The 25,474-nt window shown below is 40.6% G+C and overlaps 1 protein-coding gene across 3 annotated transcripts; it reads right to left on the bottom strand.

Moving 5' to 3' along the window:
• Positions 1-1,452: 1,452 nt before the first annotated feature.
• On the bottom strand, positions 1,453-24,660 carry CDKN3 (cyclin dependent kinase inhibitor 3). Of its 3 annotated transcripts, none has more exons than XM_010372055.2 (8): positions 24,450-24,660; positions 21,572-21,654; positions 20,048-20,103; positions 12,853-12,897; positions 9,942-10,164; positions 5,726-5,757; positions 3,703-3,806; positions 1,453-1,681 (listed from the first exon to the last, which is right to left on the bottom strand). In XM_010372055.2, exons 1-8 carry the CDS (start codon positions 24,456-24,458, stop codon positions 1,595-1,597), a joined length of 639 nt encoding a protein of 212 aa, XP_010370357.1. In that variant the 5' UTR covers positions 24,459-24,660; the 3' UTR covers positions 1,453-1,594. The 3 variants fall into 3 exon arrangements, with proteins under 3 accessions (XP_010370357.1, XP_030786093.1, XP_030786094.1); XM_030930234.1 differs by lacking the exon at positions 1,453-1,681 and adding an exon at positions 3,399-3,458; XM_030930233.1 differs by lacking the exon at positions 20,048-20,103 and having other exon boundaries at positions 21,636-21,654; positions 24,450-24,573.
• Between the last annotated feature and the right edge of the window lie 814 nt (positions 24,661-25,474).

The raw sequence follows: 25,474 nt of genomic DNA, 5'->3' as shown, positions 1-25,474 counted from the left end.
ATGCTTTAAAGTATACAAATACTATGCCATTTTCTATCAGGGACTTGAGCATCCATGGATTTTGCTGTTGGGGGTGGGGTGGGGGGGGTCCAATCCTCTGAGGATACTGAGGGGTGACTGTATTAATATATTGATTTTATATTACAATACATACTAGTGCTCTGAAATTTCCAAACAGGGCTGGTAATTGTTTTGCAGTATTTTGTAATGAAATTCAAGCAGTTCATCAGCAGCAAGAGTAGTGTGAGACAAAATAAGACATTTAGTCATTGTATGTTTTTTTTTTTTTGAGATGGAGTCTTGCTCTGTCACCCAGGCTAGAGTGCAGTGGTGTGATCTCGGCTGACTGCAACCTCTGCGCCCCGCCCCTGCCTGCCCCGGGTTCAAGTGATTTTCCTGCTTCAGCCTCCCAATTACAGGTGTGCACCACCATGCCTGGCTAATTTTTGTATTTTTAGTAGAGATGGGGTTTTGTCATGTTGGCCAGGCTGGTCTCAAACCCCTGACCTCAAGCAATTCGCTCACCTCGGTCTCCCAAAGTGCTGGGATTACAGGCGTGAGCCACCACGCTCAGCCAGTCATTGAATAATTATTTAAAAATGAAATTTTGATGTGGTGAAACTTTGTCTTTTGTGGAAGTGCCTATGAGTCTGCAACCTGGTGGTCATTGCCAAATGGACATGGGTTCACACTTCTAATTACCAGTAGCCAAGAGAGCCATGTGACTACTGTAAGCCCTACAGAAACCACTGACTGTTCAAACAGGTGTGTCTGTTTGACACATTGTGTGTGACCCTTGTCTACAGCCCAAATGACTGTTTTGGGTAACTCAAAGTTGAATTTAAAGATGAAAAAAGCTGTTTCATAGTATAGGGGGAAGTGAAGGAGTGAGAGAGTTGGAAATTGTTAATCTGTAGCTAAGTTCTTTATGAAATAAATGTGAAAGGATTAATCTCATTCCATATAGTTCCTAGGGTGGAAAAAAAGTGGAGCAGCGGTTTGAACCAGTGAATTCCTCATCTCTGAAAATGTTTCCACAGATAGTGAATAAACAAACACTCTTGGGGCTGATCCAGTACTGGGAGGGGGCGAGTGGAAGACTCACAGGATCCTTTTCAATTCTGTAGTTCTATGAAGTAAAAAGCAGAAGTTTTGGGAGGAATAGAGAGGGAGGGGGACATTATTTAAAAGTAAGTTTGGGCACTCATACCAATTTTCTTACTTATTACTTTGTCATATGCTACCCAGTGGTTACAAACAGTAAAATGAAGTAAAAGTGAAGTACTAAGTATTAAAAATAGGCAGTCAAATATTTTTCCATATGTACATTTTCAGCATTACCTCCAGGTAAAGTCTACCAGAACAACCAGTTCGTTTCTAAAAGGAAAATTTGCATACCAATTTTCCTATCCCAATTTTCCTGTTCCTATAAGAAATGAAAGACACAATGAGTTTTGTTAATAAAACTTTAGGAATATCTGCACATGTACATTTACATTCAAGTTGATAACACTAGTGGTTTCATATCAATACAAATGATGCTAGAGAACTCTGACATTTCAGACATGGTCATGTAAATGCTATTTGAAATTCTTTATCTTGATACAGATCTTGATTGTGAATCTCTTGATGATAGATGTGCAGCTAATTTGTCCCGAAACTCATGAAGATAATTGTATTGCTGAAAAAAGTAAAGATACATTGGAATACACTGTGGTAAACTAGTTATCAGTGTGGGCACAATACTAGCAGGTATTAGGAATAAAAAATACTTGCTAAGCACAATTCTACATCTTTTTGGGTAAGGAAGCATTTGTATCGTGGGGAAGTTTTATCTTTTAGTAAAGCTATATAGTAGTGTGAAAAACTTGCTCTACAAGTCTCTAAAAATCAGAAGGTGAAATGAAATGTATATGGATATGTTATAAGTCTAAAATCCTTTCTCTCTTTACTTACAGGACCAAATAAGATTTTAAAAGTACATAATGACATTATTTTTGCTAACGTTTTCTCCCCCCTGGTAAGTAAGGGCAGAGCACTTTCTATAGCAAGTGACTGGTACATTTAAGAAAACCCATTTCTTAATTTATAGAAGCCCTAGTCTTCTGCTTTTTGTGATAACATAATCCACTAGGAATAATTTTCATAGACAGTATTTTTTAAAAACAAACTATCACTAATCTTAGGGGATAAGCAAAATAAAAGCCTTAAATAATTTATTTGGGGTTTTAATAGCTTCCCAGAAGATATTCTTACTCTGCCAATCATCTCATTTCATACCCTTATTGAGAAGAGGAAACTGCATTGCTAACACCAGCAAGCCTGTTTGCCACAGAATGCTGAGGTGATAAACTGACAGTCTGTAGTAATGTGAGCTTAATTATCAGCAATGTTAAAGAGGTGAAACACATGGATATTCATATATACATCTTGCCATGGCCATGTATTTTGTTTTCAAGAGAAGGGAGATGAACTTTTTGGATTTGAAGCATCATTTGATTTTTTTTTTTTTTTTGAGACAGGGTCTCGCTTTGTCGCCCAGTCTGGAGTGTAGTGGTGTGATCTCGGCTCACTGCAACCTCTGCCTCCCGGGTTCAAGCGATTCTTGTGCCTCAGGCTCCTAAGTAGCTGGGACTACAGGCACACACAACCACCCCTGGCTAATTTTTGTATTTTTAGTAGGGACAGGGTTTTGTTATGTTGGCCAGGCTGGTCTCGAACTCCTGGCCTTAAATGATCCACCCAGCTCAGCCTCCCAAAGTGCTAGGATATAGGCATGAGCCACCGCGCCTGGCCGCATCATTTGGTTTTAACATAAGGGGAGTTCTCTGTTTCAGACCTGTACAGTGGAGTGGATCTTGTATAGATTGTCCCATTAATGACCTTATTTAAGCCCTAAGAATCAGGTTCCTTGGTGCATTTATCAGTAATTATGATAATTCACTGTTAATGACACTGAATTAGAACTCTAACCCTGGGAAGATGGGCTGTCAAGTCTAGGGAGCTGCCTAACGGCCAGGATTCTTTGGTGCCCACTCCTCTGATGAGTGGATTCTAATGCTGCGAGGGCACGCTTCCAAAAGGAAGGCACATTAGCTTTACAGATCTACAAAATGAAGTGAAATCTGCAGAATCTTTTCAGTAACATGATTAATACAATATCCTTGGCATTGCTAGTGCAGTGTTTTGAAGTGTTAGGGGAATATACATGTGGAAGATGTCCCCAGTTATCCACCACAAAGGATAATTAGCACTGCTTTCCATTTTTTGTATTATAGTCATTCATCTATCTTTATTAAATGTTTTGGTGATATAATAGGATCTTCCATAGATTTTTTTGGCCGAGAATCTACCCAAGAACCTACCAAGTTCACATTAATAATAACCATCTCATTGTTCTAGGTGAGAGGATCCATTCCCAAAACTGACTGAGGTAAAAACTGAGCAGTAGGTAGATCCTGGAAAAGTAAACCAAGAAGTTCACATTTCCATTATCTTGTTTGAAATACTGTGTGCTTTTTTAGACTACCTGGATTATATTTACATGTAAATTTTTAAAAACTAAAAGCATAAGCAAGTGGAGTGGCATTTGAATAATGAGTGCTTTGGATTTTCATTTCACTGCCCTTTTGGTTACATATGAATCTGTATGTGTAACAGTGACCCCGACCACAACCAAGCAAGCACCGCCCACCTCCTCACCTTGATGGTCTGTATTGCCCCGGATCCTCTTAGGTCTCGCAGGCTGTCTATGGCTTGCTCTGGCGATATTGTGTCAGACAGGTATAGTAGGAGACAAGCAGCTACTAATGGAACATGACAGAAAAATAATATGTTGCTAAATAATTAGTGACAGGGTAGAGCATTTTATATTTCATAAGACTTCTGTTGATACAGAAGACTGGTGTAATTGTTCCAAATGAATTAAAAGACTGAGACTTTTAGTGTGTGTTTTTGACAGTTAAATTATGATCTTAAATGACCATATGGTTGAATTAAAGTTTAACACTGGCTTCATTCTTTCATCCATTTAAAGTGCTCATCCATTCAGTGATTTTAGTATATTCACAGACATGTGCAACCATCACCACAGTCAATTTTAAAGCATTTCATCACCTCAGAAAGAAGTGTACCCTTTTGCTCTCATCCTCTATTCCCCATCAACCCCTGCCCTTGGCAACCACTAGTCTACTTTGTAGATCTGCCCCTGTTCTGAGCAATCACATAAATGGAAACATATAATATTTTTTTGTGTGTGTCTGACTTCTCTTAGCATAATGTGTTCAGGGTTCATACATATTATAGCTTATGTCTGTATTTAATTCCTTTTTATGATCAAATAATATTCCATTGTATGGATATGCCACATTGTTTTTATCCATTTGTCAACTGATGGACATTTTAGGCTGTTTCCATTTTTTGGCTATTATGATTAATGCTGCTATAAACATTTGTATACAAGTTTGTGAGTATATGCTTTGGAGTGAAATTGCTGGGTCATATGTTAGTGTTTACCTGTTTGAGGAACTACTGCCAGACTATTTTCCAAAGCAGCTGGACCATTTTGCATTCCTACCAACAGTGTATGAGGGTTCGAATTTCTCTACATCTTTGCCAATACTTGCTATTTTTCATGTTTTTTATAATACCCTTCCTAATGGGTGTCAAGTGGTATCCACTGTGGTTCTGATTTGCATTTCCTGATGATTTAATGATGTTGAACATCTTTTCATGTGCTTATTGACTATATGTGTGTCTTGCCTGATAAAAGGTTTATTCAGATACTTTGCCCATTTTTCAATTATGTTGTGTTTATTATTGTTATTATTTTTTGAGAGACAGAGGATCTCACTTTGTCATCTAGGCTGGAGTGCAGTGGCGTAAACTTGGTTCACTGATGCCTTGACCTCCTGGGCCCAAGCAGTCCTCCAGACTCAGCCCCACAGGAGCTGGGACTACAGGCATGCACCACTATGCCTGGCTAATTTTTGTATTTCTTGTAGAGATGGGGTTTCACCATGTTGCCCATGCTGTTCTCAAACTCCTGAACTCAGGTGATCTGTCTGCCTTGGCCTCCCAAAGTGCTGAGATTACAGGCATAAGCCACAACGCCCGGCCTATCTTTTTATTACTGAGTTGTAAGAGTTCTTTTTATATTCTGGATATAAATCTCTTATCAAATATATAGATTGCAAATATTTTTTCCCATTCTATGGGTTGTCTTGTCATTTTGATAGTATTCTTTGAAACACAAAAGCTTTCAATTTTGATGTCATCCAACACTAAAAAAAAAAAAAAAATAACTACTACTCCAGTGTGGCATTTCATGAACTCTTTGTTTTTCCTAGTACATTTAAAAAAATTTTTAAATTAACATATAGTAACTTCAGTATTCATAAATAGTTACCCATGAAAACTATTTGGAAGTTACTGTATTATAACACCTACACAGGAAGAACATCAAAAAATGTTAAAAAATAAGAATGCAGGTGTTAAGACTTGTAAATGATGTTTTGCCAGAATCCTCCAGAACAATGCTGAAACTACCTCCCACTCCCAGCCAAGCTTTTCAGGGAACACCATGGTCAGGGCCGTCAGTCATCCTTTGAGTCTTAGCAAACTTACACTGTGGTTGGTTCCATTTTAATACAAAATGAGCATATGGTCTGGAAACAGAAGTTTGTCTATTTGGAGGTTAAAAAAATAATAGAAATATATTTCTTACCAAGACAAGATCTCCCAACTCCTCCATAGCAGCTGAAAGGGAAATACAGTTTTCAAGTTTGTACATTTCATTCCATCCCTAGTTACAACTAAAGACTTGCTCTTTCTGCCTTCTATTTACAACTCTAATGCCTAGCACAGTGCCTTGCACAGGAAGATTAATAAATATTTTTGATTAAATCAACTGAGAGCAAGGTGTGCTTCTTTCTTTGTAGGGAGGAATTCTGAATACCTCTAAACATCAAGATAGGCAGAGTCTTTTTATTGACCTCTTTAGGCTCCAAGATCCACATCTGAGAAATGGAGAATGTTACCAATAGATAGAAATCAGACGTTTTACCAACTGTCACTTTGATTATTCCTCTGTCTAAACAAAACCTGAGTGGTTACCAGACAAATGCCATGTAGATAATAACTGTTCATGTATCTAAAGGAGTTCAGAGGTAGGGTATCACTGAAGTCTGGAGCATGGGCTCTGGAGCACCACTGCCTGGGCTTGAGTCCTGGCTCTGCCACTTACTACATGTGTAAAGCTAAGCAAGTTATTCAATCTCTCTGGGACTCAGCCTTTTCACCTGTAAAATGGTGATAGCAATAGTATGTACATCAGAGTGAGGAAATGAGTGAGCATTTGCCAATGACTTAGAACACAGCTTGGCGCAGAGCAAGAAGTAAATGAACATTAGCTGCTGTTATCTAGCACTGTGAAGAAATTAGCAGTTTTGTATAACTGGATTTTCCAGAAAAATGGAGATTAACCCTCAGTAGCAAAACTATTCATTTAAATCATTTTCAAAGATCCTAAAAAATGTATTACATGCTTCCTAATGTACTTAGAGGTTATACTGAACCTAAATTAGTATGGATGACTTATTATTAAGGACATCAATTACTGTATTGTATTGTATTGTAGGTAAAGCTGTAGATAAATATCTTGCTTTAGGATGTGAAATAGAGGACCAAATAGGTACTGACCCCTAGCCTTACTCATGAACTTGCTTTCTACAAAGTGTTCCAGACATAGGCCTGTTTCAGAGATCTGGATCTACCATATAAAGGTAGAGGCTGGGCATAATGGCTCAGGCCTATAATCCCAGCACTTTGGGAGGCCAAGGTGGGAGGACTGCTTGAGTCCAGTAGTTCAAGACCAGCTTTGGCAAAAAAGCGAGACCCTATCTCTACAAAAAAAAAAAAAAAAAAAAAAAAAAAAAGGCCTGGCATGGTGGCACACACCTGGAGTCCTAGCTACTTGGGAGCCTGAGGTGGGAGGATCGCTTGAGCCTGGGAGTTCAAAGCTACAGCGAGCTATGACAGTGCCACTGCACTCCAGCCTGGGTGACAGAGAGAGACAACTGTCTTATTAAAAAAAAAAAAATCGAGATAGAACACTTCAGTGTCTTTTTGCAAGATTAATACTATTTTATACCTTTTGCTATTTTCATCTTTTTTCTTCTATTTGATGAACTCCTACTCATCTTTTAAAACCTCAAATTTCATTTCCTAAAATGCCTTTGTGCTCCTACAGAAAGGATCATTCTCCTGTGTGCCGCCTCTTGTCTTACTGCACTTCAGCGGCAGTGTTGTTAGTTACAGGTTCCTCGAAGGTGGGGACTGTGCCTCCTTTGGTAGTCTCAGCGTGTGGTACGTGGTAGGTGTTACTGGTTGAATTATGTCCCCCCCAAAAGACATGCTGAAGTCCTTATCCTGTACCTGTGAGTGGGACTTTATTCAGAATTAGAGTCTTTGCAGGTATATTCAAATTAAGATAAATTAGAGCGGGCCCTCATCCTAGATGACTAGTGTCCTTACAAGAAGACAACACCATGCAAAGACAGACACACAAGGAATGATGTGACAACAGAGGCAGACTGGAGGGATTCGGCTGTAAGCCAAGGCCTGCCACGGATTGACAGCTACCACCAGAAGCTAGGAAGAGGCATGGAAGGACTGTCCTCAGTCTCAGGGCGCATGGCTCTGCTCTCATCTTAATTTTGGACTTACATCCTCTAGAAATGGGAAAAAAGAAATTTCTGTTGTTTTCAGCTACCCGGTTTGTGGTACTTTGTTACAATAGCCCCAGGAAACTACAAAATACAGTAGGAAAGCAGTGTGGTTCACTGATTTATAAAGGGCTGCAAATGTCCAGGCAGAACCAGTGAGATGGCACTGGTAGACAACAAGACAGTGAAAAAGGTTTACCAGACCCTGTTGCTGAAGGATAAGTGCTATAGCTGTCTAGAAGTGCGGGTCCTCAAAGATGGCAGAATGGATAGGAAATAAACTAGTCACTGTGGGACACCTTTGAAAGCTCTAGGATGATGAAAAATTCCAGTTGTCAGATGCTTTATTTTATGGGAGACTGAAATATTCAGCATATGCAAAGTCACCCATCTACTGTCTATCCTGTTTGTAGTCTGCACAAACATCAGAGCATTTGGGTTGCCAGAACCAGCTAGAGTAGAATTTGTTAAGCTTCACTTCGCTAAATAGAGCTAGTTTGATTTCTGGAAACTTTTCAGTAAAGGCAGCTTTCAAACATTTATTTGAAAAAAAAAATCTCAAAATGGTTTGAAAAATAGGGCCATATATTGGAAAATATTTTTCCCCAGCTACATTTAACTATCTAATGCTATTTTACCTATATGTATCAGCACCTTTCACATCAACAACTGGATCTATTTGAAATTTAGCTTTTATAATTTGTACTGGATAAGTGACTATGCTTTTCCATAGAGGAAGATGGGAAACAATAGGATGTAGAATGGCTTCTAGTTCCTTACTGCATATTCTGCAAACTGTATTTCTCTGTATGTCAGAGTTCAGTTTGGCCACAAACAGGTGTGTGTCTCCAAAGACCCTCATACTAGTTGGTTTGCCTTCAGAACTGGCGCTGTTGGCACGAGGCCCCTGGGCTACAGGTTTAAGGGCAGACGTTAGCTGGGCTTGTCCTATCACTAGGTGCCCTGAGAACCTCATGGCTATTTGATATAATTTCTATACTTCTAGCTCAAAGCAATGTCCTAAGGACCTTAGGGCTTTTGAGACTGTAAACTATTTAATACCCTACCTTATTCCAGAAAGGATTAAGCAGGTTATTAGACTATGAAACGTACATTATGCATAGCAAAGGCCAGATTCCTCCCCATGGCTGGCTCTCTGTTGCTTTGTGTGTTTAACTTCTGGCAGAGCATTTCTTGTTTATTACCCACATTGCCCCTTTGAATCTTTGCCATGCTAGTATCTACTGCCCACTGCCACTCTCTCTGGCCTTTCTCCAAGCTGCTTTTCTGTCTTCCTCATTTTGTCCCCTTTCCTTAACCTATTCTATTTTATTTTTTTTTAAAGTTTCACACCAGCGGCTTGTGTTTTTATAGCCACTGACACACAATGAGAGGCCATCTTTCAATCTGTTAGCAGAGTCATATCATCAAATGTAATTTTCAAGTCATATTTTTAGGACTGCTTGTTGCTTACAGATAACTTTTTTGGTAGCTAATTTTGAAAAAATCGACTTTATTCTTTTTTTTTTTTTTTTTTTTTTTTGATGGGTTCTCCCTGTCACCCAGGCTGGAGTGCAGTACTGTCATCTTGGCTCACTGCAACCTCTGTCTCCCAGGCTCAAGCAGTGCCCCCACCTCAGCCTCCTGAGTAGCTGGGACTACAGGCACGTACCACCATGCCTGGCATGTTCTTTTGTATATTTTTTTCAGAGATGGGGTTTTGCCATGTTGCCCAGGCTGGTCTCGAACTCCTGAGCTCAAGTGATCCACCACAACAGCCTCCCAAAATGCTGGGATTACAGGCGCCAGCCACTGCACCTGGCCAAAAAATTGATTTTCTTGCTGTTGAAAGCAACTAAGCAATTGAAAAGCTAGTAAGTGAGGTGGTGATGGTAAGGAGGGGAAAGGAGGGTCCCAAAATTGCCACTAAACGTCTAAGACTAAAGGAAAGAAATAAAAACAAAGCTTGTAACCTTGTTCTAATAATTTCCAAATCTACTCATTTATTGTCCCTACTCTTGAAAAGTAATAACAGCACATATTTGACTACTTACCCTGTACCAGACATTGTGCCAGTGCTTTTCTAGTGCATTATTACCTTTTAATCCTTACAACAAACTAGGAAGTAGGTAATAACTGAATAGGGCTACCATGATTCCAGAAATCATTTTGACTGTGACATTTCTCCCGTAGTGTATGGAGAAAAGGAGAACGTACTGTATTAAGGTTTTCCGGTAATTTTTAAGGCAGATTGTAAGCTCTTCCATTATTTCACAGCAGCTGGCTATGTCAGGAGTCCCTCCATCTGCGATTGGATGATGATGGGTGATAATTCCACATTGCTGGTAGAGATCCAGAAGGTTTGGGACTCTATATTTTGACAGTTCCCCTCTGGTGCAGAAAACAAATATGTCTTGTATACCACAGCTCTTTAGTTCTTCTGCCAATAGACCAGGATACACAGACACACACACAGAGAAAACACCACACATTTAAATACCATCAAGAGGGAGAATATGAAGTTAAGTTTCTTAAGCCAAACTAATACCAAATGACAATCTATAAATCTGAAGTGCCTATTGATATGTCTGAATCAAAAGATGACTAGAATTAAACCTCATTTTACAAGTCAAAATGCCTTTTACTGAATTTCAAAATAAGTCAATTGCTGTTCTTGCAAAAAAATTTTTTTTTGCAATAAATACTGCTTTAAAATAACTCTTTTTTTCTTTTTTTTTTGAGACAGAGTCTCGCTCTGTCACCAGGCTGCGGTGCAATGGCACGATCTTGGCTCACTGCAACCTCTGCCTCCTAGGTTCAAGTGATTCTCCTGCCTCAGCCTCCCAAGTAGCTGGGATTACAGGCATGTGGCACCACATCTGGCTAATTTTGTATTTTTAGTAGAGATGGGGTTTCACCATGTTAGTCAGGCTGGTCTTGAACTCCCGACCACAGGTGATCCGCTCACCGCAGCCTCCTAAAGTGCTGGGATTACAGGCATGAGCCACCACGCCCAGCATAAAATAACTCTTAAAACACTTAAAATTGAGTAGTAAAAATGGTTGATTTTGTGAGAAAAAGAAAAAAAGTGCTATCAATTAAGGAATGATAGATCTATGTTCAATTAAGGAATGATAGTACTTTTTTTCTTTTTCTCACAAAATCAACCATGTCTGTTACTTCATCACTTAGCTGTTTGCTTGACTCTGAGTATTGTATATAAAATCTCCAGCATGGCCATGGTGTCAGAGTGCTAGTATTCTCCCTCATATCTGCACTGGAACACATCCTTGAGTATTTAATTTTATAGACTAGGTCGCCAGAAAATCAAACATTACCTGTATTAAACTTATGTGACCTAGCTCTTTTCATTATAATGATATGAACACTATAGGCATTCTATACACTGGGACTTCTTTATGGCAATATTAACTAAAGAGGATTTGGTTTAAAATAAGTAACTCTGGCTGATCTAAGTGCCCCCAACTCCAGCCCTCTCCCTGCCCCTTAAATCCAAGGACATTTAGCTATTTAAGTACAAAGTACCTTCTCATGAACTAATCCCTGAGATGTACAGTACTGTACATCTATTTGCCTCTTGTACACATTTGGTAATTTTTATTATCCAGTGATTTTCCAGCTTTCTGAGAAGGTATCTCAGGAACTGCTGCAGGGAGATTCTAGGTCTCCAATCAAACAAATTGACCTGTTTTATGTACTGGATTCCATTTAAAATTTCATTGCAGAAAAAAAAAAGTTTTTAGAAAAAAAATTGGAAACTGTTTTTATAGAAAATGCTAAATGAATATGACATTCCAAAATGTACAAGACAGACTTTGAACCAATGATTTAAATTACATATATTTTGCTTATGACCTAAATGTTCTCCAAATGGAAATTTCCTAGCATGGTGGGTGTGTCTAAAGCAGAAAATTTTTATAAATGCTACAAGGGTCAACTATCTATTAGTGTCTTTAAGTCTTTTTTTGGTAGGTAAGGAATACTTTTTTTTTTTTTTTTTTTTTTGAGGCAGGGTCTTGCTCTGCCACCAGGTTGGAGTGCAGTAATGCAATCTCAGCTCACTGCACTCCAGCCTGGGTAACAGAGCAAGACCTTGTGATCTCGGCACCATCTCAGCTCATTGCAGCTTTGACATCCCAGGCTCAAGCGATCCTCCCACCTCGGCCTCCCAAGTTGCTGGGACTACAGGTACGTGCCATCATGACCAGTTAATTTTTGTATTTTTTGCAGAGACAGAGTTTTGCCTTGTTGCCCAGGCTGTCCTCGAACTCCTGAGTTCAAGCGATCTACCTGCCTCGGCCTACCAAAGTGCTCGGATTACAGGTGTGGAACCAATGCACCTGGCCAGGAATAAATTTTTAAAAGTACATTAGCAAACTGATGTACCAGAATAACCAGGAAAAGGTTTTAAGATTCAAAAAATCTATACTGGTCAGAATCAAGCAATATATACATTTTAATTTGCCATACTATAAGGACATTGGTAGGACTAGTAGGTTTGAGACATTCCAGGCCAATCAGAATAAAATCTTTTGAAAATTCACATTTGTTAGTATCATGCAATATGTAAATTCCAAATGGGGGAAGATTATGAGGATTATTAGACTGTGGCTATAATGGTATGAACATCCTTGATCATGCAACAACCAGTTCCCATTCTGTCTTTTCCATCTAGATGCTGGTTCTCAAAATTTTCCATACAGGATTCACAGTTTCACTGCTAACTTGGAGTTCCCAGCTCATGCTTAATTTCTACTACCACAGTCAAGTCTGCAAGGAACAGTAAAGACCTGGGAAGAGCAATATGTCAGTTTTCTATCTATATACTTTTTTCCTGCCAACTTCTACATTCTAACCTCAAATGTAGTTTATATGTATAATATAACTACAACAATCAGTGAAAAGCAACTCCATGGTTAGGTAAATGATGGTCTTCACAAATACCTCTTTACATATCAGAATAAGTCTACAGTTTGAAACTTCACAAAATACTGAAAATTTATTGTTGTATTAAAAATAAACTATGATTTGTTCTTTTTGAGAGAGAGATTTTCAGTGCTATTTATTTAAAAAACCCATTAGTGTGGTTGTGTGATATTATACCTACCTGTATCTTTTTGGACGTTTCTTCTAACATCTTTAAATTTACAACCTACAAGTAATAATAAAGCAAGTAAAAAAGTCAGTTTTTGGTCATATGTAACAGGTATGTTTAAACACTTATATAGCTACTTTATAAAGTCATTTCACAAAATCATTTATATGTTTCAATTATATTTTGAATATGAATTTCAATTTCTGATATTTCTAGGAATATAATCAAAGGGATTCATCCTAATCAAGGATTCTGTATTCTATGTTTCTTCTGTAACAAGTACCTGGTTGTAGTCCTCAGCCTCATTTGTACCCCAGGCTATAAGCTTTATTAAGATTGGCAAAGCACAACTGTAGGGCTGTGACTGCCGATCTGGAAGGGGTGAAAGGTAGATCTGTGTTCCTTTAACTATAGTCCACCATGAGGGCTTTGCAAAGTGTATTCCCCAGTGCTAATGGTCTATGAAATTTACTTATTACCCAGTACAGAGAATGATATGTTAGTTGACCAAATACTTGTTCTAAGTATATTGTTGGCACGGATATGGTGAAAAGGGAACACTTTTACACTGCTGGTGGAAATGTAAATTAGTACAACCACTATGGAAAACAGTGTGGAGATGCCTTAAAGAACTAAAAGTAGATCTACCATTTGACCAACAATCCTACTAGTAGGCATACACCCAGAGGAAAAGAAGTCATTATATGAAAAAGACACCTGCACACACATGTTTATAGCAACATAATTTGCAATTGCAAACATGTAAAACTAGCGCAGATGCCCATCAATCAATGAATGGATAAAGAAAATATGGGATTCCTGGGCAAGATGGCCGGATAGTCTGCAGCTCCCAGTGAGACCAATGCAGAAAGAAGATGGGTGATTTCTGCATTTCCAACTGAGTGGTACCTGGAATGCCAGCGATAAAGAACCATTCACTCCCCTGGAAAGGGGGCTGAAGCCAGGGAGCCGAGTGGTCTTGCTCAGTGGATCCCACCCCCAACGGAGCCCAACAAGCTAAGATCCACTGGCTTGAAATTCTCGCGGCCAGCACAGCAGTCTGAAGTCAACCTGCGATGCTCAAGCTTGGTGGGGGGAGGGGTGTCCACCATTATTGAGGCTTGAGTAGGTGGTTTTCCCCTCACAGTGTAAACAAAGCCAGCCGGAAGTTCGAACTGGGTGCAGAACCCACCACAGTGCAGAAAGGCCGCTGTAGCCAGACTGCCTCTCTAGATTCCTCCACTCTGGGCAGGGCATCTCTGAAAGAAAGGCAGCAGCCCCAGTCAGGAACTTATAGATAAACTCCCATCTCCCTAGGAGAGAGCAGTTGGGGAAAGGGATGGCTGTGGACACAGCTTCAGCAGACTTAAACATTCCTGCCTTGCTGGCTCCGAAGAGAGCAACAGATCTCCCAGCACAGTGCTCAAGTTTTGTTAAGGGGCAGACTGCCTCCTCAAGTGGGCCCCTGAACCCCACGCCTCCTCACGGGGAGACACCTCCCAGCAGGGGTCGACAGACACCTCGTACAGGAGAGCTCCAGCTGGCATCTGGCAGGTGCTCCTCTGGGATGAAACTTCCAGAGGAAGGAGCAGGCAGCAATCTTTGCTGTTCTGCAGCCTCCGCTGGTGATACCCATGCAAACAGGGTCTAGAGTGGATCTCCAGCAAATTCCAGCAGACCTGCAGCAGAGGGGCCTGACTATTATAAGGAAAACTAACAAACAGAAAGCAATAGCATCAATATCAACAAAAAGGACGCCCACACAGAAACCTCATCCAAAAGTCACCAACATCAAAGACCAAAGGTAGATAAATCCACAAAGATGAGGAAAAACCAGCACAAAAAGGCTGAAAATTCCAAAAACCAGAACATCTCTTCTCCTCCAAAGGATCACAGCTCCTCGCCAGCAAGGGAACAAAACTGGACAGAGAATGAGTTTGACAAAATGACAGAAGTAGGCTTCAGAAGGTGGGTAATAACAAACTCCTCCAAGCTAACGGAGCATGTTCTAACCCAATGCAAGGAAGTTAACAACCTTGATAAGGTTAGAGGAACTGCTAACTAGAATAACCAGTTTAGAGAAGAACATAAACAACCTGATGGAGCTGAAAAACACAGCACGAGAACTTCGTGACGCATACACAAGCATCAATAGCAGAATCGATCAAGTGGAAGAAAGGATATCAAATACTGGAGATCAACTTAATGAAATAAAGTGTGAAGACAAGATTAGAGAGAAAGGAATTAAAAGGAATGAACAAGGCCTCCAAAAATATGGGACTATGTGAAACAACCAAACCTATGTTTGATTGGTGTACCTGAAAGTGACAGGGAGAATGGAACCAAGTTGGAAAACACACTTCAGGATATTATCCAGGAGAACTTCCCCAACCTAGAAAGACAGGCTGACATTCAAATTCAGGAAATATAGAGAACACCACAAAGATACTCAACGAGAAGAGCAACCCCAATGCACATAATCATCAGATTCACCAAGGTTGAAATGAAGGAAAAAATGTTAAGGGCAGCCAGAGAGAAAGGTCTGGTTACCCACAAAGGGAAGCCCATCAGACTAACAGCGGCTCTCTCTGCAGAAACCCTACAAACCAGAATACAGCGGGGGCCAATATTCAACATTCTTAAAGAAAATAATTTTCAACCCAGAAACTTAGCCAAACTAAGTTTCCTAAGTGAAGGAGAAATAAAATCCTTTACAGACAAGCAAATGCTGATGGATTTTGTCCCCACCAGGCCTGTCTTACAAGAGCTCCTGAAGGAAGCACTAAACCTGGAAAGGAACAACTGGTAACAGCCACTGCAAAAACATACCAAATTGTAAAGACCATTGATGCTACGAAGAAACTGCATCAACTAATGGGCAAAATAATCAGCTAGCACCATAATGACAGGATCAAATTCACACATAACAATATCGACCTTAAATGTAAATGGGCTAAATGCCCCAATTAAAAGACACAGATTGGCAAATTGGATAAAGAGTCAAGATCCATTGGTGTGCTATATTCAGGAGACCCATCTCACATGCAAACACATAGGCTCAAAATAAAGGGATGGAGAAATATTTACCAAACAATGGAAAGCAAAAAAAAGCAAGGATTGCAATCCTAGTCTCTGATAAAACAGACTTTAAACCAACAAAGATAAAAAAAGACAAAGAAGGGGATTATGTAATGGTAAAGGGATCAATGCAAAAAGGAGCTAACTATCCTAAATACATACACACCCAATATAAGAGCACCCAGATTCATAAAGCAAGTTCTTAGAGACCTACAAAGAGACTTAGACTCCCACACAATAATAGTGGGAGACTTTAACACCCCACTGTCAATATTAGGCAGATCAATGAGACAGAAAATTAGCAAGCATATCCAGGACTTGAACTCAGCCCTGGACCAAGCAGAACTAATTAACATCTATAGAACTCTCCACTCCAAATCATCAGAATATACATTCTTCTCAGCACCACATCGCACTTATTCTAAAATTGACCACATAATTGGAAGTAAAACACTACTCAGCAAATGCAAAAGAACAGAAATCATAACAAACAGTCCCTCAGACCACAGTGAAATCAAATTAGAATTCAGGATTAAGAAACTCACTCAAAACCACAGAACTACATGGAAACTGAACAACCTGCTCCTGAATGACTACTGGGTAAATTAAGGCAGAAAAAAAGAAGTTATTTGAAACCAATGAGAACAGAGACACAATGTACCAGAATCTCTGGGCCACAGCTAAAGCAGTGTTTAGAGGGAAATTTATAGCACTAAATGCCCACATAAGAAAGCAGGAAAGATCTAAAATCGACACCCTAACATCACAATTGAAAGAACTAGAGAAGAAAGAGCAAACAAATTCAAAAGCTAGCAGAAGACAAGAAATAACTAAGATCAGGCTGGGCGTGGTGGCTCACACCTGTAATCCCAGCATCTTGGGAGGCCAAGGCGGGTGGATCACAAGGTCAGGAGATCGAGACCATCCTGGCTAACACGGTGAAACCCCGTCTCTACTAAAAATACAAAAAAATTAGCCAGTGTGGTGGTGGGTGCCTGTAGTTCCAGCTACTAGGGAGGCTGAAGCAGGAGAATGGCTTAAACCCAGGAGGTGGAGCTTGCAGTGAGCGGAGATCGTCCCATTGCACTCCAGCCTGGGCGACAGAGCAAGACTCTGCCTCAAGAAAAAAAAAAAAAAAAAAAAAAAGAAAGGAAATAACTAAGATCAGAGCAGAACTGAAGGAGATAGAGACATAAAAAACCCTTCAAAAAATCAATGAATCCAGGAGCTGGTTTTTTTGAAAAGATTAGCAAAATAAATAGACCACTAACCAGACTAATAAAGAAGAAAAGAGAGAAGAATCAAATAGACACAATAAAAAACGATAAAGGGGATATCATCACCAATCCCACAGAAATACAAACTACCATCAGAGAATACTATAACCACCCCTACGCAAAAAAAACTAAAAATCTAGAAGAAATGGATAAATTCCTGGAGACATATACCCTCCCAAGATTAAACCAGGAAGAAGTCGAATCTGTGAATAGACCAATAACAAGTTCTGAAATTGAGGCAGTAATTAATAGCCTACCAACCAAAAAAAACCCAGGACCAGACAGATTCACAGCTGAATTCTACCAGAGGTACAAAGAGGAGCTGGTACCATTCCTTCTGAAACTATTCCAAACAACAGAGAAAGAGGGAATCCTCCCCAACTCATTTTATGAGGCCAGCCATCATCCTGATACCAAAACCTAGCAGAGACACAACAAAAAGGAAAATTTCAGGTCAATATCTTTGATGAACATTGATGCGAAAATCCACGATAAAATACTGGAAAACCGAAGCCAGCAGCACATTAAAAAGCTTATCCACCACGATCAAGTCGACTTCATCCCTGGGATACAAGGTTGGTTCAACATAATGCAAATCATTAAATGTAATCCATCATATAAACAGAACCAGTGACAAAACCCACGTGATTATCTCAGTAGATCCAGAAAAGGCCTTTGATAAAATTCAACACCCCTTCTTGCTAAAAACACTCAATAAACTAGGTATTGATGGAACGTATCTGAAAATAATAAGAGCTATTTATGACAAACCCACAGCCAGTATCATACTGAATGGGCAAAAGCTGGAAGCATTCCCTTTGAAAATGGGCACAAGATAAGAATGCCCTCTTTCACCACTCCTATTCAACATAGTATTGGAAGTTCTTGCCAGGGGAATCAGGCAAGAGAAAAAAAATAAAAAGTATTCAAATAGGAAGAGAGGAAGTCAAATTGTCTCTTTTTACAGATGACATGATTGTGTATTTAGGAAACCCCACTGTCTCAGCCCAATATCCCCTTAAGCTGATACGGAACTTCAGCAAAGTTTCAGGATACAAAATCAATGTGCAAAAATCACAAGCATTCCTATACACCAATAACAGACAAACAGAGAGCCAAATCATGAGTGAACTCCCATTCACAATTGCTACAAAGAGAATAAAATACCTAGGAGTACAACTTACGAGGTATGTGAAGGACTTCTTTAAGGAGAGCTACAAACCACTGCTGAAGGAAACGACAGAGGACACAAACAAATGGAAAAACATTCCATGCTCGTGGATAGGAAGAATCAATATTGTGAAAATGGTCATACTGCCCAAAGTAATTTATAGATTCAGTGCTATCCCCATCAAGCTACCACTGACTTTCTTCACAGAATTAGAAAAAACTACTTTAAATTTCATATGAAACAAAAAGAGAGCCCATATAGTCAAGACGATCCTAAGCAAAAAGAACAAAGCTTGAAGCATCACGCTACCTGACTTTAAACTATACTACAAGGTTATAGTAACAAATACAGCATGGTACACATACCAAAACAGATATATAGACCAATGAAACAGAGGCCTCAGAAATAACACCATACATCTACAACCATCTGATCTTTGACAAACCTAACAAAAACAAGCAATTACGAAAGGATTCTCTATTTAATAAATGGTGTTGGGAAAACTGGCTAGCCATATGTAGAAAACTGAAACTGGACCCCTTCCTTACACCTTACACACAAATTAACTTAGGATGGATTAAAGACTTACACCTAAGACCTAAAACTGTAAAAACCATAGAAGAAAACCTAGGCAGTACCATTCAGCACACAGGCATGGGCAAAGACTTCATGACTAAAACACCAAAAGCAATTGCAACAAAAGCCAAAATTGACAAATGAGATTTAATTAAATGAAAGAGCTTCTGCACAGCAAAAGAAACTATCATCAGAGTGAATAGGCAACCTACAGAATGGGAGAAAATTTTTGCCATCTATCTATCCATCTGACAAAGGTCTAATATCCAGAATCTACAAGGAACTTAAACAAATTTACAAAAAAAAAACACCCCCATCAAAAAGTGGGGTTGTAAAGTATAATAGAAAAAGAAAATGTGAGATACACCCACACCCACACCATGGAATACTACCCAGCCATGAAAAGGAACAAAATGGCATTCACAGCAACCTGGGTGGAACTGGAGACTAATATTCTTTTTTTTTTTTTGAGACAGAGTCTTGCTCTGTTGCCAGGCTGGAGTGCAGTGGTGTGATCTTGGCTCACTGCAACCTCTGCCTCCTGGATTCAAGCAATTCTCCTGCCTCAGCCTCCCGAGTAGCTGGGACTACAGGCACGCGCCACCATGCCCAGCTAATTTTTGTATTTTTAGCAGAGACGGGATTTCACCATGTTTTCCAGGATGGTCTTGATCTTCTGACCTCATGATCCGCCCACCTTGGCCTCCCAAAGTGCTGGGATTACGGGTGTGAGTGACTGCACCCAGCCACTGGAGACTATTATTCTAAGTGAAGTAACTCAGGAATGGAAAACCAAACATCACATGTTCTCGCTCATAAGTGGGAGGTAAACTGTGAGGACACAAAGGCATAAGAATGATACAATGGACTTTGGGGGCGGGTGGGGGAACGGGTGGGAGGGGGATGAAGGATAAACGACTATGCATTGAGTACACTATATACTGCTCTGGTGATGGGTGCACCAAAATTTCAGAAATCGCCACTAAGGAACTTATTCATGTAACCAAACACCACCTGTTCCCCCAAAAGCTACTGCAATAAAAAATAAATTAAAAGAAAAAAAATATATATCTATAGATAGGAAGCCCATTATTGTGTTACTTACCTGGAAGAGCACATAAACCGAGAAACTGAGAACAATTCACTCGTGACAAAGATAGCCTGAAAAGAAGAAAAATTTATCACGTTTAGTTAAGTTTTTAAAAACGTTATAAATGGAAATTCAGTTTAATCAATATGGGTGCTTGCCACCAAATAAGGGTGTGTTAAAGTTTTACAGTAGTCACAAAATAAGAATTCATAGTTAAATATCAATATGTTGGTCACACACAAAAAATAGAAAGACAAAGTTTTAAAACAGGGACTTATTTGTTTGTTATTATTTAAGTATTAAAAATGACAAATGGCTCATGCCTATGATCCCAGCACTTAGAGAGGCCAAGACAGGCAGGCTGTTCGAGCCTAGGAGTTTGAGACCAGCCTGGGCAACATGGTGAAATTCTGTCTCTACAAAAACAAGAAAACAAAAAGCCAAGTTAATTTAAATTTACCTTAAAGATAATAATGTCTAGATTGCCAAAAGGTAGTATATGGTATACTTATGTTATCCTGTGTTATATCACCTGAGATAATTTGTATTAGTGATTTAGGAAAATAAATTGGAAAATGACTGACAATTTTCTCCCCGGCATTTATTCTACGTTATTATTTTAAGATTTTTTTTTTGTAGAACTTCCTTAACAGATATGATTTCATATGATGAAAACCACAGGTTTTTGGTTAAAAAGAAATGTCAAGAAATCACATTCCCAGTTTGCAGCACTCAGGGACAGAGGCTCACCTTGTCTGCATGTCAGAAGATGATTTAAAGGAAGATAGGAGGCATCATCTGAATACCACCTGACTTTGAAAATTCGATGAATTTTTGTGTTTAAATGGGAGTTTTAAGTAAAAACGGAAGGTTTAATGCTATTTGATGGTAGGGCAAAAGACCTTTAGGATTGTCTTTCTCTTCTGACAGTAGGGATGGTGCTTTCTTAAGGAGAGAGACTATTATATTTGCAGTGATGAGAGAAAGTATTTGATTGCTCATTGTAGAGAATCTGGTATAACCATAAGTCACTTGCTAAGATTAAATGGCTGATTTTATGTAGAAACTTTTTGTTATTGCATTGATGTGGCTTTTATCTTAAACAGTCTGTTGACAGATGCATTACTGTGCCATTACTTCTAAGTATTACCTAGGATTTGATTTAATGAGAAATGATTATCTCATCTCATATTTGGTATATTATTCTTTTGTCATAAAATAATAAGTAGATTTTGGTACTAAATGGGAGATTATTTCAATCCTACCTCTATTTCTTACTTACTTGCTTCTACTAAGGTTTTCTCAATGTATAAAGAAGGGCCAAAAAAAAAAAAGGGTCTTGTTCTATATTATAGACAGTAAATGAATCATGGAGTTAGAAGATCCATTAACGATTAGAATTATATAATCAGAGGGGGATAAACCCTTAATGTTTTCAATATGTGAACTACATTCTACTAAGATTATGATGTAACTAAATTTACATTTATGATGTAGATTGTGACTTTAGCTCATCATTGATCAGAAATGCTAACATACCATGATATCTGAAATGGAGTCTGTTCATCTTCAATAGGCTCTTCGTCTGATGAGTCAAACTCACTTGTTTGTATTGAACTAGGCTTCAAAAGAAATGTTATGTTAAATAACTGTAAAGAATTTTTCTGTAGTTTTAGGATAGCTAGCCCTTGTCTAAACACACACTGAATTCATATTTGCAATGTATTCAGTCATCAATCCAGAATATCATCGAGATCAGCAATATTAGTAATAAATGACTGCTATTTACCTTCCTATTAATAATTACGGCACTGCATAGTGGAAAGAGAGTTGGATTGGGAACCAAGACATCTGGCTTCTGATCTTGGTTCTGCCACTTACTGTATACTCTCTGACAAGCTACTTCAGTTGATTCTGGATCTCAGTTTTCCTCAACTATAAAGTGAGGAGATTTATTCATTCACAAATATTTCTTGACCACCTTCATTTGCCAAGCACTGGAGATGCAAAAGATCTATAAGATAAATAGCCTGCCTTCAGTATGGCTGGAGAGATAGATGTGTGCATAGATTACAGAAGAAAGGTATTATGTAAGTGCTGAAATGGAAGCAGAACTATATACTGTGGAGCAGAGAAGAGAGTGACTGACCATGTAGGGAGCTGGAGAAGGAGTCAGAGGAAATGCTTTAGCTGGGTTTTGAAGGAAGAGCAGGTTTTTAAGAAGACAGGAAAGGGAGCGTGCGGTGGCTCATGCCTGTAAATCTCAGCACTCTGGGAGAAGGCGGGCAGATCACCTGAGGTCAGGAGTTTGAGACCAGCCTGGCTAACATGGCAAAACCTGGCTCTACCAAAAATATAAAAATTAACTGGGCATGGTGGCACATGCTTGTAATCCCAGCTACTCAGGAGGCTGAGGCAGGAGAATCGCTTGAACCCAGGCAGCAGAGGTTGCAGTGAGCCAGGAACACACCACTGCACTCTAGCCTGGGCAACAGGGCATGACTCTTGTCCAAAAAAAAAAAAAAAAAAAAAAAAAAAGAAAGGAAAGAAGGTAACCCAAGGCCCTTGTATTAAGGAACTATGATATCAAAATAGAGATGGAGTAGAGGAGATGAAGAAGTAGTTTTGCCCATCCCTTTTCTCAAAAAACAATCCCCACATCGCCTAGCAGTTTGGTGGGGGTGGTGTAGGTGAAATAACCTGCCAGTTTTATGAATCACTAGACTAGAGAGGTTGAGACAGACTTTGTATGCTGATCTAAGCAGTTGGAACTTAATCCTGCAGCATTTTGACATGGAAGACTTCTACACTCCCTGCTGAAATTTTAAAGAATCAAAAGAAAAAGAAAAAGAAAAACAAAACAGAACAGAACAAAACCCATGCCCTTTTCTCACTCCCTAGTTGAAACCAATTGAAAGATAAGGAAATGGAGTTTTATTATTGTATATCAAATGGAGTATGCAGCTTAAAGCTGTTGCCACATGCACCTGCCCCTTGTTCAACTCAGAATTAGACAAATGTGTCCACCCAGTCACAGGTGGCCATGGACAGTCTAGGGCTCCTGTGTGCCAGAAAGTGGACCAGAAAGCACCTTCTGCAGGCAGGCAGGTAGCTCCCAAGAGAGAAGGAAAGAAAAAGTTGAGATACTGGTGTTCGGTTCCTTCCAAACTCGGGGATCAGATAACTCAATGGGGACAGGTGGAGAAACAGGCCAGGAGTGAAGGACAGCTGATGTCCCTCCACATGGCAACATAGGGATTAGCAAGTGTAACCACCTAATGCCCTTTCTAGCTTTGAAGCTGTATTTTACAACGGTCTTGGTACTGAAGATCACAGGACGGCCAATTTAGGCTATGTATTTTATTTTTTTCTTTCTTTTTCTTGAGACAGGGTTTTGCTCTGTCGCCCAGGCTGGAGGGCACTGGCGTGATATCAGCTCACTGCAACCTCTGCCTCTTGAGTTCAAGCTATTCGCGTGGCTCAGGCTCCTGAGTAGCTGGGACTACAGGCGTGCACTACCACGCTCAGCTAATTTTTGTATTTTTAGTAGAGAAGGGGTTTCACCGTGTTGGCCAGGCTGGTCTCCAACTCCTGGCCTCAAGTGATCCGCCCGCCTTGGCCTCCCAAAGTGTTGGGATTAGAGGCGCAAGCCACCACCCAGCCCTAGGCTATGCATTTCTGTTGCTTTGGCTCTATCTGAAGTATTATAATACACTGCACCCAAGGAAAGGCTTCCAGAAGGTTGTCAACCCCGGCAGTAGGAAATATGGGTTAGGTGGGGGATCTTCAGCGTCTTGCCTGCATCTGCTTTTTCTTTAAAGCAGCTTTAATGATTCATATTTCAAATTTGTGTGGCCCATTCACCAGGTTTATTCATCCTAACAGAGCTGGACGTTTCTGCTTCCCCAGGCCCTGTGATTCTGAACGTCACGGGAAAAGGGCGGCATTGCCAGGTGGCCCTGGGGCATGGTGACAGCGGTGGTGTCGCCCACAAGCCGCGGCGTGGCATTCGTACTCATGGTTTCCCCAGTGGGTGCAGGGCAGCGGCCGGACACCCTTCGGGGCTGGGGTATCGCGCCCACTCATCGCTGACACTCAAGCTCCTCGGCTCGGTTTCCTCGGTACAACGAGGCTCGGCCCTCGTTGGCTGGGAGGATTATGAGACCCCGCAGGGGACAGGTGACAACCCACAGCAGGTGCACAGCGAATGTCCGTCTTTCCTTCGTCAGCCACCGACCCTGCTCCTTCGTCTCCAGTGCCCGTGCGGGGCAAAGTCACCTCCCCGACCCACAGGACGGTTATGGCGTAAGTCGCAGTGCTACCAGGCTACGGCGGCCCTCCGGCCCAGGATCGGGTCCCCGGGACCGCTTGCGTCCCTGCCGCCTCGTTCCTCCAAGCCCCAGCACGTCCGACTCACCGGCTTCATCGCTGGCCGCCCCAAGTCGAGACCAGTGCCGACTCTCTCTGCAGCGCCGACGACTCACCGGTGTCCGGGCCGAGCCCGCGCCCCCTCCGCTTAGCTCACTGGTTCGTCCTTCTGTGAGGTGGGCGCGGCGTCTTCCAGCAACCAATCAGATCCGCTCCTAGCTTCTTACTCCTCCTTCGGATGGCCGAAGGCTTGGCCTCTAATCGCTGATTGGTTCCTAGAAGACCTTTGAAAGACGCGCGGGAGGCGGGCCCTGTGGGACGTTGATTGGCTGGGAGGGCGCCCTCCTCCCGCCAGTTGGGAGAGTGCAGGGGGCGGAGGCGGGGCGGAAGAGTCAGAAGGCGGCCCTAGAGCCTGCGGGACGCTGGAAAACTTCGCTTTCTGATGGCAGGAAGTCAGCGTGGTCCATAGGTTTGAGAGGTGTTTTTTTTTGTTGTTGTTTGTTTGTTTGTTTGTTTGAGATGGAGTTCGCTCTTGTAGTCCAGGTTGGAGTGCAATGGCGCCATCTCGGCTCACCGCAACCTCCGCCTCCCGGGTTCAAGCGAGTCTCCTGCCTCACCCTCCCGAGTGGCTGGGATTACAGATATGCATGTGCCACCAAGCCTGGCTAAATTTTGTATTTTTCGTAGAGACGGGGTTTCTCCATGTTGGTCAGACTGGTCTCGAACTCGGGTTAGGAGTTTTTGTGTTTGTGACGGAGGTCTTACTATGTTGCTCAGGCTGGCCTTGAACTCGTGGTCTCAAGCAATCCTCCCGCCTTAGCCTCCCTTGTAGCGGCTGTGGTAGGGAGTTTTTGTTTCTTTAAGTTGTAATTTTTTTATTTTTTAAAGGCTCAGGGAAGCACTGTATTGGATCGTCACATGAAAAGCACATCACATAGAGTTTGTAATTATATCTAGACATGCAAATACTAGGGAAAAAACTAAAAATCTGGAGTATAAACATATTTTTTATGATTGAAGTTTTATTTTCTTCATCATTCCAGAAACTAGACACGTTACAGTGTAGATCAATCT

The sequence above is a fragment of the Rhinopithecus roxellana genome, chromosome 5, assembly GCF_007565055.1.
Source record: "Rhinopithecus roxellana isolate Shanxi Qingling chromosome 5, ASM756505v1, whole genome shotgun sequence".
NCBI classification, from domain to species: Eukaryota; Metazoa; Chordata; class Mammalia; order Primates; family Cercopithecidae; genus Rhinopithecus; species Rhinopithecus roxellana.
Note: the sequence above shows the minus strand (reverse complement) of the source record. Positions and strands in the feature narration are given on the sequence as shown.

Coding starts and splice junctions, on each gene's coding strand:
- CDKN3 (XM_010372055.2), bottom strand. Junction 10,165..12,852: donor AAACGTCCAAAAAGATACAG/GTAGGTATAATA, acceptor GTCTATTGGCAG/AAGAACTAAAGAGCTGTGGT. Junction 5,758..9,941: donor TACCGGAAAACCTTAATACA/GTACGTTCTCCT, acceptor TTTCCCTTTCAG/CTGCTATGGAGGAGTTGGGA.